The sequence below is a fragment of the Acinonyx jubatus genome, chromosome F2 (assembly GCF_027475565.1).
Source record: "Acinonyx jubatus isolate Ajub_Pintada_27869175 chromosome F2, VMU_Ajub_asm_v1.0, whole genome shotgun sequence".
Lineage (NCBI taxonomy): Eukaryota > Metazoa > Chordata > Mammalia > Carnivora > Felidae > Acinonyx > Acinonyx jubatus.
In genome coordinates, this window is record NC_069394.1 from 52,726,641 (window position 1) to 52,742,346 (window position 15,706).

At 38.2% G+C, this 15,706-nt stretch overlaps 1 protein-coding gene and 1 long non-coding RNA gene across 2 annotated transcripts in view; one reads left to right on the forward strand and one right to left on the reverse strand.

The window, feature by feature from the left end:
- LOC113600674 (uncharacterized) overlaps window positions 1–15,706 on the reverse strand; it is a 261,381-nt gene that overhangs the window by 68,750 nt on the left and 176,925 nt on the right. The gene's annotated exons all lie outside the window — the stretch shown is intronic.
- Window positions 8,530–8,868, forward strand: LOC128312893 (10 kDa heat shock protein, mitochondrial-like). Its single transcript, XM_053208607.1, has one exon. The coding sequence runs from the start codon at window positions 8,545–8,547 to the stop codon at window positions 8,851–8,853; it is 309 nt and encodes a 102-aa protein (XP_053064582.1). The 5' UTR covers window positions 8,530–8,544; the 3' UTR covers window positions 8,854–8,868.

Genomic DNA, 15,706 nt, shown 5'->3' on the forward strand with positions numbered 1-15,706 from the left:
TTCAGCATCAACTATACTGTTTTTTTTAAAATAATTTTAGAATTGACTATGAAGTGTTACAAAAATAAAACAAAACCCTGATTTATACAAACCTCTTCTGTAAAAACTCATTTAAAAGGAAAAAAAACACAATGGTCTTTTATGTTTACTTTGGACACATAGACTTCCTCTAAATTCTTACTATAATTTTAAAAGTTTATAAAATGAATCTACATATAACTATAAATTATTTGAAAACAAAGCTGCTTTTTTTTTTTTTTTGATTGATAAATAAGCTCTAAGAGGGTAGGGATTTTGTTGTTCTTTGTTCCTTTTTGTATCCCAAGTACCTAGAATAGTGTTGTGTATACCTAAGTAAATGAACAATCAATGAATGGATTGGGCTTTATTACACATGAAATAGTATTTCCTATTGTTTCCCTCAAGGTGGTGCTGTGTACAGTACAAAGGGTCTCTTAAACAATGTCTTTTTTTTTTTCTAATATAGCCTTGATAGCTGATACATTTCCTTTTACTATATGTCTTTTTGTGTTTGTTTGTTTGTTTGTTTGTTTAGCCTTCCATCTTTCTGACCTCCTGATCTTTTAGATTTATTTTCTATACTGGAAGAGACTCACAAGATTTCCAGGGTTGTTTGCTTTCTTATCTTTTCTTCCCACCATTTATCTCTACCTAATTGTACAGGAAAACCTTCCTTTGAATTCTTCTTGAAAGATGTTACATATTTGCTTCATTTCCACCTACTGTGTCTATCATTTATTATAGCAGGATTTATCTGACAGACTTTGATACATCTAGTGTCAAATTTTCCATTTTTCTGTTTCTTATTTTCTTCTAGATGTTTGTTTCGTATTTTTGAAAGTTTAGATTTTAAACCGGTCTTTTTTTTTTTAATAATTGCTTTATGGAGATATACTGGCATAGAATAAACTAATGTTTAAATTATTTAATTTAGTGTTTGACATATGCATTTACCTTTGAAACCATCACTACAATCAAGATAATGATCGTATCATTACTTCCAAAAGTTTCCACATTTCCCTTGGTGATTCCTTCCCACTCCATCCCTCCCTTTCCCTACCCCACCTTCTGAAGGCAATCACTGATACACTTTCTGTAACTATAGATTACTTTTTATTTTTTAGAGTTTTATGTAAATGCAGTCATATACTATTTACTCTTTTCCTTCTGGCTTCTTTCACTCGTCGGAATTATGTGCACCCATCATTCATTTCTCTTTATTACAGTCATTTCTAGTGTTTCTTTCATGAATATACCACAATTTGCTAATCCACTCACTTATTTATATACTCTGGGGGTTCTCCTGAGTTTTTGGCTCTTACAAATAAAGTTGCTATGAACATTTGTGCATAGACTTTTGCATGGATGCTTTTGTTTCTCTCGGGTAAACATGTAGGGGTAGAATAGCTGAATCTTATGGTAAATACATGCTTAACTTTTAAAGAAACTGTCAAACTATTTTCCCAAGTGGATGTACTATTTAACATTCCCACTGACAGTGTATGAGGGTTTCCGTTTCTTCACATCCTTGCCTTCCTTGGCATAGAAGATCTTTTTAATGTGGCTATACTAATGTGTGTAAAGTGGTGATTTGTCTCTCCTTGTTATTAATTTCTTATGTTTAGATACATTCAGCTTCTCATGAATTCCATAAAGTCTTATATATACTGACCTTAATTATTAGATATAAAGGAGAAAAATGTATGAATAGAGAAAATTGTGTTTTTAAGAAATTCAAGCAGTTAGTTATTCTTAAAATGATTGACACTAGATACAGTAAGATCCATATATTACATTTAGGCCTTGAATATAGGGGGGCCTAGGATAGATTTGGGAGAAATTATGTGAGAGGTATCATGAAACCCTTTCCTCATTCCCCTACTACCTTGTGCTGTCTCCTAACAGGAGTGCTCAAATGACATTTCCCCCTCTTTGGCTTTTCAAAGTTTTCCTGACTTCAAGAGCCCCCTTTTAAAACCAAGTGTTGCTTGGAAAATGACTACTTTAACCCTAGCCATCTCCTAGCACTAGAGGAGTTCAAGTCTTGCAAGGTCTCGTGGGGATGGAACGCATTGGTCACGCAGGGAGCAGGCTTGTCTGGGGCTGCCGCTACTGAGCTAACTCCCACCCTCACAGGAGTCTCTATCCTCTTTGCCTCCCCCCCCCGCCCCCCAACTGTAAAGACTTCAGGTTTCTCATATGTGCAAATACTGGCTGAGCTCTGAGGAGCACAGAAGTGCACTATGCCCATTCCACCCCTTAGAATATACTGACTTAGCATAGTTACGGTGACTTCTTTCACAGTTATGCAAGACATGCATTCCAAGCACAAATTCATGCAAATAGAAAACATTTCAATTGATTGTAACAAATGTAAGCCAATGTTTGAAAACTACATGGGCACACAAAATACATTCTAATTTATCTTTTCTATCCCCCTTCCTCACGTCTTCCTCTTTCTCAGTGCCTGGCATGTAGTGTTGGTGGGGGGGGGGGGGGGTGGTGGTGGTTTACATCCAAAGCCAGTCATGTAAAGTGCACTACACTGTAGTTTCAAGTTAGCAAGGTGGGAATCAGGAATTTGAAAGAATTTAGCAAGGGGTGCCATGTCACCTTGATGAGTCACCATGATCAAGTTACCAAAATTTTCTATGCCTTAATCTCTTCAACTGCAAAGATAGGATAATGATTGTGCCTAAACCCTAGGATTGTTGTGAGGATTAAGTTCATTTATTCTATGTAAAGCTCTTAGGACATTGCTTGATAGATAAATAGGGGGCACAATGTAAGTACTGGCTGTAATTTTTATTAAGGAGCTGGAATTCCAAAAATACTGTCTCTCAACACTAAAAAAAACCCCACAAGACAAAAGAATAAATAGCTGGATGTTCCAGACACAAGCCATTTGATGAAATTAAAATCTTTGCTATTTCAAAATGAACGTTAACCACTATTAATGGTTAATTTTGAGACAGGAAAGATTTTAATAGTTTTTCAGAAATGTTCCTATTTTTTACTCTATTGCCCTGTAATTGCCATTAGCATTTACATCCTGTTTCCTAAGAATGGTCTTCTGCCCATGTAATGTGACTTTAGTGTTGAACTTGATTCATTCCCTTAGCCCTTTGCAATGTCACTATAGTTAGTACCTTGCTTTCGTCCTGACATCTTAATGAGATTAATTTTTTCAACATAGATCTTTGTTAATTAGGACATAGGCTAAAACTCTGGCAAAATGGAAACTTTTATAATTCTATTATCTAGACTAGTATTTCTCAGCGCAGGTGCCTATTAAACACCAGAACATCTACCAAGAAAAAAAAATAAAAGTAAAAGCATCTGAAGTGGGTAGGGGCAGGGATCAAGGCCTCGGAACCTGCATTTTTAAGAGTTTGCAATTTAGGTACACATAAATAAGCACAGTATTGAAATAAGTGCTTTTATTGATTAGAGATTATAAAATTTTTGTTGCTTTCACAGAACTTTAGCATTAGAAAAGGTGTGGGGGAATCTCTAGTTCTCAATTTCTAAAATGCAGAGAAGGCATCTCAATTTCCCAAAATCTCTGTAAAGGGCAGAAGTAGGGCTAAAGCTTTTTTTTTCTTAGGTTTTTTTTTTTTTTTTTTTTAAGTTTTTTCATTTTGAGAGAGGAAGAGAATACAAGCAGGGAGGGGAAGAGAGCGAGAGTGAGAGAGAGCAAGAGAGAGAGAGAGAGAGAAAGAATCCTAAGCAGACTCTGCACTCTGCAAGTGTTGAGTCCAATGTGGGGCTGAAACTCAAGAATGATGAGATCATGACCTGAGCTGAAATCAAGAGTTGGAGGCTTAACTGACTGAGCCACCCAGGTGCCTCAGGGCTAAAACTTCTTGATTCCCTGTGCTCTCTCTCTCTCTCTCTCTCTCTTTTTTTCTCCTGTGCCCTTTATAATACATTGTATTCTTCTTACAATTTCAATTAAAAAATTTTTTACTGTTTAGTTATTTTTGAGAGAGAGAGCATGAGCTGGGGAGGGGCAGAGAGAGGGAGACACAGACTTTGAAGCAGGCTCCAGGCTCTGAGCTGCCAGCACAGAGTCTGACATAGGGCTTGAACTCATGAACTGTAAGACCATGACCTGAGGCAAAGTCGGACTCAACTTACTGAGCCACCAAGGCACCCCTCAATTTAATTCTGAAGTTAATTTCTTTATTGTTAGATCAGTGTATTTGGAAAAAAAATTTTTATTTTATGACTTTTCACTCTTTTGGGGATAGGAAAAACACTATTAAGTGACAAGCAGAGCCAGTTAAGTATATTAACTCTGGGGAAGAAACTAAACCAAAATTCACATAGTTGTATTTCTTTCTTGAATAAACAAGCATATATAAGAAAACATCATTTTCTTAGACAATAATTTTAGTCATCATCATGACCATCATCATCATCACCAATTCTTAGTTCAGTCACTAAATTCAATTAATTAATATCAGTCATTGAAAGTTTTAGCAGGTCTGTAAGGCCTGTGAGAAATATAATTATTGGTCAAATATCCTAAGAATGTATGCAAGTTAGTTGAGTCAGAGGATATTGGAAAATAGCTTCAGTCCAGTGCCATAAATACACTTTCCCAGTTCAGGTTAGTATATAAAAGTTAGACTGGATTTGAGACTTCCTACTAGTTCGAAGGACTAACCCTATAAGCAGGTGTACAGAGAAGATATTATTTCAGACCTCTCTTGACTAGAGATATACCACTAAGTACCTATCATGGAGAGGGTTTTAGTACCAGGTAAAATCTGACAAATGAAAGTTCAGAGTGGAAAGCACCTATTTCACTTCAAACCAATTATTGCCTTTATGGATTCAGGGCTAACTTATCAGGCACAATAGCACAGAGTATGTGCTCACAATATTTTTAGAGATCCGTGAAAATATTTTAATTTCTTTTAAAATTATAAGAAACAGAACTTCTTTTTTCTTAAAGAAGAATTTTTAGGGTTAGACACATGTTTTAATTTGTTTTTCATATTACAGAAAAAAGAGCCCATTTTTAGGCCCCATAAAGATCTATTGAATTTTGCCTAAAACAGAAAAACTTAAATATTGAAATATTTAAAATTGTATAAAATATTTTTTTAGAAAGAGTGGGGGAGGGACGGGGAGAGAGAGAGAGAGAGAGAGAGAGAGAGAGAGAGAGAGAGAATCTTAAGCAGGCTCCATGCCCAGCACAGAATCCAATACAGGGCTTGATCTCACAACTGTGAGATCATGACCTGAGTGGAAATAGATTAGACACTTAACCAACTGAATCACCCAGGTGTCTCTATATAAAATAATATTACTATTAATATTGTTATGATGGGAGGGACTTATGAAAGCAAAAAGTGGTCCATGAAGGTCATTATGCTTCCCTGCATTGATCCATAGATTTTCGATATATTTGCTATTGCTTGATGGATTCATCCATCACTAAACTTTGGTTCCAGTACTGTTTTATGATGATGAATTCTAGCAAACTCCCTAAAGAACAATGCTGCTAGATGTAACCTTTTGATTGTTTTCTAGTTATTTGATAAATTATGACCAATGGAATATTTCTAATGTCACTTGCTCTCTCAGCTCCCTATTTGTTCCCCAATCTCCACCCTTTCCTAGTTTCCTTTCCTACAGAACACACTCTAGAACACTCAAACAATATCACATAGATGGTCAAGGAAACCTATCATGGGATCAATAATTTGCAATTGCAAATTTCATTAATATTTAGTTATTAAACAATTATAGAAAAGGGTAAAGTTAAGTTAATGGTGGGCCATTGGAAAGCAGTGATCTTTTAGGGAGATTTATGAGATTCCTTTCTGCCTGCCACACTTGTGTGCCTTGAATGAGAAGTACAGCAACATGTAGAGAACTGTTGGGGAGACACTGGGGCTCATCCTGAAAATGCGAGCACACAAGTCTGGGCTCCCCCTTGGCATCACCAGTCTCCAGTGAATTTCTCTATGCAATTGCCTATTTAATTCAGGAGATTAGTTTTCTCTTTCTAATTTCAAATCTTAATGCCACAAAGTTGAAAAGTTTAAAAAAGAGAAGAGCACATTAAAAATAAACAAGGACCTTATAAGCTGGCAATTAGATAATATTTAAGCATTATCTTGTATCAACTTTAAGACTAGGGACTAGTTATTTATTGCAATTCCGAATTAAGAGGATTTTTGAAAAGGAGCTTTGGATATAATTTAATGCTAGCCCTGATTTAAACAGAAGGTGGTGTTTTATGATGGAGTTGAATACTACATGCTTCAATGTCAAAACAGAACTTACTGCATTCATATCCATCCCTGGGCACCTTGGCAAGAGCTGATTACATCTATCTTTTTATGCTCTACATTATCTTTCCAGCATGTTTATTTCCCTTGTAAGCCAGAAATTGGTTATTTCAACATGGCTTTTTAAAAAAATTCTTTTGCAGTTTAATTAAAATCTTGTTTTTAGGAAATGCTTTATACTCTTCCTGAATTGAAAAGTCTAAAGATGTAGACATGGGAGGAGAGTTAACTGCATTTAGGTAATGAAAGCCAAATTCCTGATTTCATATCTATTAGAGACTGAACTTGAAATCTGTGCATAGCAGATTTTTCAGAAGACCTATTTCATGATTATTGAACATGCATACTAAAGAAATTATAAAACTGTTTTAAAATAATAGTTTACATAGTGTTGGTCAACATAACTGTCATCAACAAAGGCAGTCCATACCCAGCTGGGAGTCCTAACACAGAAAGGTTGTCACCACAAAGCAATGGCTTCCTTGGTGAAGTGAGTGCTGGGATCACAAATGCTTCAAGGGCTCAGAGAAGAGAAGTGAGTAAACTCAGGGTGGGAGCAGTTGGGAACAGTTTCAAGGAGGTGATGGATCATAAATGAGAGAAGGGCTTGGAGAAGGGAACTGGGAGGAGGCGATGGTGTAACCATAGGGAGGCAGCAATGAGTCATCAGTATGATTGAGGAGAAACATAAATAGTTGAATTGCAAATTTTACAAACATAAAGGACAGGAAGAACTAATCAGATCTAGCCTCCTAGCTTTAGGGAAGTAAGGTCTTATTATCCCATCTTGCAGATAAAACATCTGAGGCCAAAATATCTGGAGAGGTCAAAGGAGGTGACTAAGTCCTTAGTCCAGTGATTTTTTTTTTCCAAACTTCCAGAGGTATTTTTAAACATGTAGATTTTGGGACTCAAATTCCAGGGAGTCTGACTCAGTTGCAGGGGGGGAGTGAGCCCTGGGGTGTCCATTTTTTATAATACCTTCAGAGGGTCCCCAGATTTGGGAACCTCACTTGGGCGGTGGTGGTGCTTTGATATAATAGGTACTCAGGGAACACCCTATGCCATATTCCTATTTTAAGACTAATCCTAATAAGTTTTCATCAACTCTGGATAGATGAACAACAAGGGTTTATCCCATCACTGGCATTCTTTTACCCATTTTCCTAGTTCTCAAAAAAATGCTTTCGCAACCAGAAAATGGAGACCTGCCATCACCGCTTGGGAATTTGAAAAAATTGACATATATGTGGGTCCAGGATCCTTAATACAACTGTCACAATAAGGGTCCTGCAGAAGACCTGAGAATGTAGAAGAAAGTAGAATATCAAGTTAAAACCCTGGGTCTGAGTCCTGGCTAGCCATTTACTGCCTATTGGTGCTTATATAAGCATTTTAACCCATATTTTAGAATTATCAGCTAAATGATGGGGCCAATAAGACTTCTACTGATTATGTTCCATGATTATGGAAAAGACAAAAGGAAACTATGTGGAAATTCTCTTAAACTATAAAGACCAACACAGATTTTTGAAAAATTGTAAAAAGGATCACTTTATTTCATTACTATTGTATATCTACTATAAGTAAGCCATTGTAGCAGTTAGAGAAAAAGAGTCCTCAGCCCTGCTCTCAAGAAGGTAAAAGTCCTATGGCAAAAGACTTATACCTTTCCAGTTTCTTCATTCCTATCATTTTATGGTCCCTGACATTGATCAGAGAGTGTAGCCACCAAAAAGCAAAGCCTTGACTGTCCCCTTCTCCAAGGTTAAGACATGGAACAGTTAATAGGAGGTTGAAAAGAATCAGGAATGTTTTATTACTTTTGCTACCTCAATTTTTCCTCTTCCTCTGTAGGGACTTGTGTGCCCCAACTTGTTTGGGGACTTGTGTGTCTTCTTGGGAAATACAACACGTTGGGAAACTTTTAAAAAGGCCATGGTAGAGGCCCGGGTTGCTGGTATATCTTCTTTAATATCAGGTTGTTTGGGGGAAGTAACGGGTCTTTTTGAAGTTTCTGCATTTTGTGGTTTATCTCATTAGGGTGGAAGTCATGATAGTCAGGGTGGATAAGGAGAATGTATGTTTGGCTTCACATAATGTACTTTTTGGGACCTTAAGCATAGTGATAGGCAGCTACATTCAAAGCTAGGTTTGAAGCAGTGAAGGAATCCTATGTAAAAGAAATTTACAACAAATTACAGTGTCTGAAGTCATGACAGGACAGGCGTTTAGAAAGTTTACTTCCCTCTTTGACCGATTTTTAGTTGAAAAGAGTGCAGCTGAAACTGTTACCAAAGGAGGCATTATGCTTCCAGAAAAATCTCAAGGAAAAGTATCCCAAGCAACAGTAGTAACTGTTGAACCAGGCTCTAAAAGAAAGGGTGGAGAGATTCAGCCAGTTAGCGTGAAAGTTGGAGATAAAGTTCTTTTGCCAGAATATGGAGGCACCAAAGTAGTTCTAGATGGCAAGGACTATTTCTTACTTAGAGATGGTGACATTCTCGGAAAGTATGTAGATTGAAATAAATCATTATTGAATGGCATCACATGAAGCTGCCCATTCCACTGAGGCTGTGAAATCTTTCATCATGTAAATAATTTTCATGCCTCCTTTATAATAAATGAATGGTACCCAAACTAAGCAAAAAAACAAACAAAAACCAGGTTTACAAATAGTGCAAATCAGGGTGTGATGATTAGTGCAATGGTATTCTAGAGAAGGGAGGCTGCTATTAGCCATGTGGGAACAGAACATAACAGGACACTTATTTTTGCAAAAAGCAAATGACAATAAACAATGGGAAAACCATAGGACTACAGATCAAGAAAGCCTCTCCAGGTGATCCTGGCCAAATTGCTTTCACTTCTGGGGGCTCTTTATCCCCCCCCCCCTTTTTTTTTAGACAGAGACAGCACAAGTGGGGAAGGGGCAGAGAGAGGGAGGGAGAGAATCCCGACCGAGCAGGCTCCACACTGTCAGCACAGAACCCGATGCAGGACTTGAACCCACAAAGCTATGAGAACATGACCTGAGTCAAAACCACGAGTTGGATGCTCAACCAACTGTGCCACCCAGGTACACCTCCCTTTATCCCCATCTTAATTCACCCTGTCCTTCATTCTTCTTTAATTAGTATTAACTGCATTCACCTTCTAATGGTCTAGTTACAATTGCTAGCCACTCCTTAAACCAGGCCACTCTGCAACTTGAATCACCTCATTGAAACTTGAATCTGATTTCACAACTTTATGACTTTCCTTTTGCTGACAAATGCCTTCACATGATCTATAGCTCCACATCCACCCTCTCAGATGACCACCCCTGCCAACACCGATGCCTTATGCATTCACCTCCACCTCCTCCCTTGACTTTTGGCACTAAAACATATACTTTTTGTTTTGTTATTTTTAAGATCACCACATGTAAGAGTGCCTGGTGGTTCAGTTGGTTGAGCCTCGGGTTCTGTGCTGACATTGTGGAGCCTGCTTAGGATTGTCTCTCTCTCTCAAAATAAATAAACAAACATTAAAAAAATAAAGCGTTACAATCACCACATATACTTGCCTATTAACACTACTTAGAATGCTTTTTCTTCCCTTCTTCCTGTATCTGGCAAACCTGTGTTAGCTTGCAATACTCAGCTCGAGTCACATGTTCTCAGTGAAATCTTTCTTGACTGAATGAACTGGTCCTTCTCTAACAATAATGGACTAACTACTTCTAGATGGCAGCGGGGTTTTTCTTTTTGAAGACTTTTCTGGAATTTCCAGGCCAAGTGGGTGGGCAGCCCTATTATTGGCAGCCCTATTATGCTTCAAAATAAATTCTCCTCTTTACCTTCCTGGAGGTAGAAAGGATAGTTCTTGGGTGTTCTTGGGCTAGTCTCTTTACATGAATGCTTAAACAATAGGGATTACAAAGAGGCTCACATTTTACAGCAGGCAAAAGGCTCACTCTCTTTTGTACTTGCAAGCTCTTAAAAGATCTCTTGCTGGAAGACTGCCCACTTGTTCAATCATTGTAAATTAAAGCAAAAATTTTCAGAGGTTACCATTACTCCTTTGAAAAATTTTCCGAGAGCACCTTTTCATCATTTGGAGACCAGTAAAATTTCCCTCCAACGTTCAACAGGGTTCCTGACAGAGCAGCGAGCTTTAACAGGCAATCCCAGGGACATTCATTAAACCAAGAAAAGTAAGTAGTGAGGCCAGACCCACTTCTAGTGATAACTAATGGCACAATGTTCTGTTTCTGTAGTACTTTCTCTCTCCTTTAACTCTTTAAATCTCATTTTAAGTCACAGAAACTATCTCTACTACAGTCATTAGACCTGGGTTCTGATACAGTAGACAAGATACAGTATCCATTTTTTCACTTTGATCTCTAAATTTATAATTATTACTTATTATTTAATTATTCCAAAGTTCTTTTCCCACCCCAGTTTTCTTCCCATCCCAAACAAGTCCATTATTGAATTTGGTCTTTTTCACGCCGGAGAAACTTCACATCTCCTGGCTGATGAGCAAGTGAAAACATGATGATCCTTGCTTTCTCAACTGGAAGCGCAAGTATTACATGGTTAAAGGGAGTTCCCTAAATTTCGGAGGCAAATGAGATAGGAGCTAGAAAAGGCTCTGATGCAAGTGATTAGATCCAAGGTAACTCTTTGTCCCGAATCTGGCAGCTTTCTGCATAGTTCGCACTTTGTAATGCATCAAGTTCAGAAATGCCATGGTCACAGGTAGCGCTCCCTTCTCAAGGCCATCTCCTATTAGCAGTAAATTGTGAGGGTGACCTTTCCTCTTTCATCTTAGTCTCTTTGTTTTCAAAAAGAGTAATTCAACTCAATAAAATGGCAAGTCAGCTATCCCTTTGTAATTATACCAGGAAGGCCTTGTGACTAATTGTTTCATTTATCCTAGCAGCAGAAGTTTAAGTAACCAGGAAGGTGATATAGGCAATGTTTCCCAAATAGGATTAGTGTCCAACCCTTGGGAAGGCTTTTGCTGTGTCAGGACTTCCTACTCAATCCTAGACCTTCAGATTTCTGGAGGGATGGTGACTCAGACCATTTTTTAAAAAGTTTTCCAAGCCTAGGGCATCAGTTGGTTAAGTGTTGGACTCTTGATTTCAGCTTAGGCCATGATTTCACAGTTTGTGGGATCGAGCCCCATGTTGGGCTCTCTGCTGACAGTGTAGAGCCTTCTTGTTATTCTCTCTCTTCCTCTCTCTGCCTCTCCCCTGCTTGTGCGCTCTCTCTCTCTCTCTCTCTCTCTCAAATTAAAAATAAACTTTGAAAAACAAAAGTTCCTCAAGCCAGTCAGATGATTAGTCAAGTTTAAGAATTACTTGTCTAGTGGTCTCTTGCAGGGGTTCTCAAAGTCAGTAACCCCTGGGGATATTGCAAATAGTGCAGATTTGATGTTCAACTGCAAGGGATTCTGATTGCTGGGATGGGTCTTGAAACAGGAATGTATTTTTTAACTTTATTTTTTATTTTTTAAAATTTACATCCAAATTAGTTAGTATATAATGAAGCAATGATTTCAGTAGATTCCTTAATGCCCCTTACCCATTTAACCCATCCCCCTTCCACAACCCCTCAGCAACTCTGTTTGTTCTCCATATTTATGAGTCTCTTTTGTTTTGTCCCCCCCCCGTTTTTATATTATTTTTGTTTCCCTTCCCTTATGTTCATCTGTTTTGTCTCTTAAAGTCCTCATATGAGTGAAGTCATATGATTTTTGTCTTTCTCTGACTGACTCATTTCACTTAGCGTAATACCCTCCAGTTCCATCCGCATAGTTGCAAATGGCAAGATTTCATTCGAAACAGGAATTTTTAACAAGCCTCCAGGGTGCTTCTGAAACAGATGACCAGTGTACCTCATGTGAGGAAACACTGCCCTGTTCTGGGTTTAGCAAAAAGGGAGAAGGGCATAGATTGTGACACACTTGAGAGGCTCAGAGGTTGGCTGCACAGGGTCAGTTCCCCAGGTCTTGCGAATGTTAGGTCAATCTGCCTCTGGACAACACCAGAGAAAGAGTGAGGGTGGAGAGGATGGCTGCCAGAGACAGCGCTGGGATTCCTGGAGAATCTCGCTCAGGATTGGGCTGGGAGAATCCCAGTTTAAAAACACAGAACCACACAGATGCTCATTTCTTCCCTTCAGATCTATTTTAACAGCTCCTCACTGGCCTTCTTGCCTTTGGGGGTCTCCCTGGCTTGCCTGCCTCCCTTTCCCTTTCTGGCTCCAGCTTCCATAGTGTTGCTAAAATGATTTTTTTTTGTAAAAGGTAAATTGTTTTGGGGCACCCGGGTGGCTCAGTCGGTTAAACATACAAATTCTGCTCAGGTCACCATCTCGTCGTAGTCCATGAGTTCTCAAGCCCTGCCTCGGGCTCTGTGCTGTCAGCTAAGAGGCTGGAGCTTGCTTTGGATTCTGTGTCTCCCTCTGCCCCTCCCTTGCCCCTCCCCTGCTCTCACTGTGTCTCTGTCTCTCAAAAATAAATAGACATTAAAAAATTTTTTTTAAAAAAGGTGAATTGTTTCTCCATGGCTTAAAAATCTTCCCAATAATAAGAGCCTTTGCAGAGGAACCTGGATTTTGTATGGGTAAATTATTGACCTCACAGTACCAGGCTCCACAGCGTCGGTGTCTCGATTCTGGTAATCATGCTACTTTGTAGACTAGTTCCAGTGGGCAAATTGCTGCCCTACCCCAATGGCTGGGTTTAGTTAGTGCTGATCAACCTCCTGGTCAAGTCTCAAGTAGTAGCCTGTCCTTGGGACCCTCCTACCTGCCTCGGAGCCCCAGCTGACAGTGCCCACTCACCTGGATCTCTGAATGTGGCTGTTTGCAGCAGTAACAATACCACAGCTGGCGTATCAACTCGGTTTAATATGGTCATCTTGTTAAGGTGATGCTAATCCATAGTAATTGGCCACGATCCATCTAGTTTTTGCAGGGACTAGACAGGTATGTAAACTGAATAGGGATATGATAGGGAACTCAACCTCTGCATTCTTAAACGTCTTTGATGCTGACACTAACATCTACAGTCCTTCTAGAAATGCAGTGTTATTTATGACTTACTGTCTTCTTGCTGTGAAGACTGGGGCAGAGGAGCCAAGAGACTGTACCATCAAGAAAATCAAAGGAGATGTGTCCAATACAGATGATTATTGTAACTTGGTATACATTGGACTATAATTTAGGGAACATGGAATAACACTGGGAAAATATAATTTCAATATGGAAAAGAGCATTCATATAAAACAAAGTGAACTCCATTTTGATGCTGGTTGGGTTGTATCTATGTAACTTTGTACAAACTATATTGGGGACCTATTTCCTCCCATAAAATAAAAAGAATGCATCAGAGGTCAGTGACAGCAGCATAATTATATGACTTTTCTAATTATTTTTTCGATGTTATTGTAAAATTATAGTAATTGAAGGAATAGAGAAGGACAATTAAGACTAGCACTTTTTTTTTAACATTTTTAAAAAAATGTTTTTATTTTATTTTTGAGAGAGAGAGAGAGAGAGTGTGTGTGTGTGGGCAGGAGAGAGGCATAGAGGGAGAGGGAGACACAGAATCTAAAGCAGGCTCCAGCCTCCAAGCTGTCAGCACGGAGCCCAAAGCGGGGCTCAAACTCATGGATTGTGAGATCATGACCAGAGCTGATGTTGGATGCTCAACCGACTGAGCCATCCAGGCACCCCAAAAAGAGCACATTTTTAAAGACCAGTGTATCTCATATCCCATGAGGGGAGAAAATTTGGGGGGAAAATTAATTTTAAAACATCAAAAAGTAGCACCTCTATATTACATGTAAAATTATCATATGCCTTCTTTTACATATATTTTTTTCACTTGCATTTCTAAATCATGTCATTAGGCAAGTACCCAACAATTAAAAGGATTAACATACTTTTAAAAAGATCTGTTTACCAAGGTTTTATATTCCAGATATTTCTGCAGCAATGAAATGGTTGGGTTGCACTCTGGACTACTATTTTGTGATTTTTGAATAGAGTGTTATTTTTGAATAAAGACAATACATATATCAGAATAAGAAAACCACAGATATAGGAACTGAGAATGTGTCACTGACTTGACTTAAAATAGTCTGTTCTGTAGTCCCGAGGAACTCAGAAGTATGTCAAAGGACAAGGGGAAAAAATTCATGTAGAAAAAAGTGAGGACAATGTCCCTGGGTATGATTTTGGAGGAAGCAAGAATGACATTTGCAAAATTTGGCAAGATAACTAGGGGAAAGAGCACGAGTTAGAATAACTGCTTCCAAGGGTTGGGGCAATCAGGAATCAAAACCCTGGAGAAACTCAGACAGAGGGAAATTCCACTCTGACATCCCTGGGAATGTGTAAGCTCATAGTCTTGCCTGCTGATATTATTGAAAGGATGCTGATTTTTTTTTCCCCTGGCTAAACCAAAAAGAGAAAGAAACACATTTTGTAAAACTGAGACACATTATGGCAAAGCAAAAAAGACAAAAAAATGTATTTCACATTTGATGTTTGCCTGAAACCAGAACTCTTTTCTTTGAGGATTTAAGAAATAAACAATTTAGAAAATTCTGAGGACCATGAGTGTATTCTTGGGAATTTCTTGGAACAACAGCACATATATTAAAAATATAAACTTCAATGATTGCTTGAAAAAGCCCAGCGTTCAGTGCATAAATGAATTTACAACATCTGCAAAATTTTTACCAAAATGATTTCTCCAGGGGGGGAAAAAGAGATAAAAAGAAATCCTTAAAAAGAAAATCAACCTGTGTCAAAGTAATTCATGATTCTTCACACACATAATAATGATTAATCGGCTCAGAACTAATCTGACTTTATTTGTATTAGATGAAACTGACACTACCTGAAGTTTTTCATTTACCAATATCTGCCACTAGCAGCAATTTTTAATAGAGATGTTCAAAGGAGTTTTTCAGGATTTATATTCATTGAAATGCCTTAGAAGAATGACTTATGTCTTTAAGAAGGCAAAACAATTATTCTTGGTGGAATCCTTGCTCTGTGCAATACTAATGATCAGGAGGCAGCTTCACAGTGTATGCAACCATGGGAGGGTCATGAAAAGGGCAGTCGATCCCAATGGGCACCCTTAGGCACGGAAATCATAATGTTAGGAAACAATCCACAGTTTCCTAAATTTTATATCAGATTTTATGCTAGATTTTCTCCAGCTCTATTTCCACATTAGAGGAACTCCTGTGCTATTTAAATACAGGGTTGATATTATCATATATTTATTGCAGATTTGCACTTAATTTGATTTGGCTACCCAGTTCCCTGACTGATAAGCCCATTCATGCAACAGTCTTTAATACG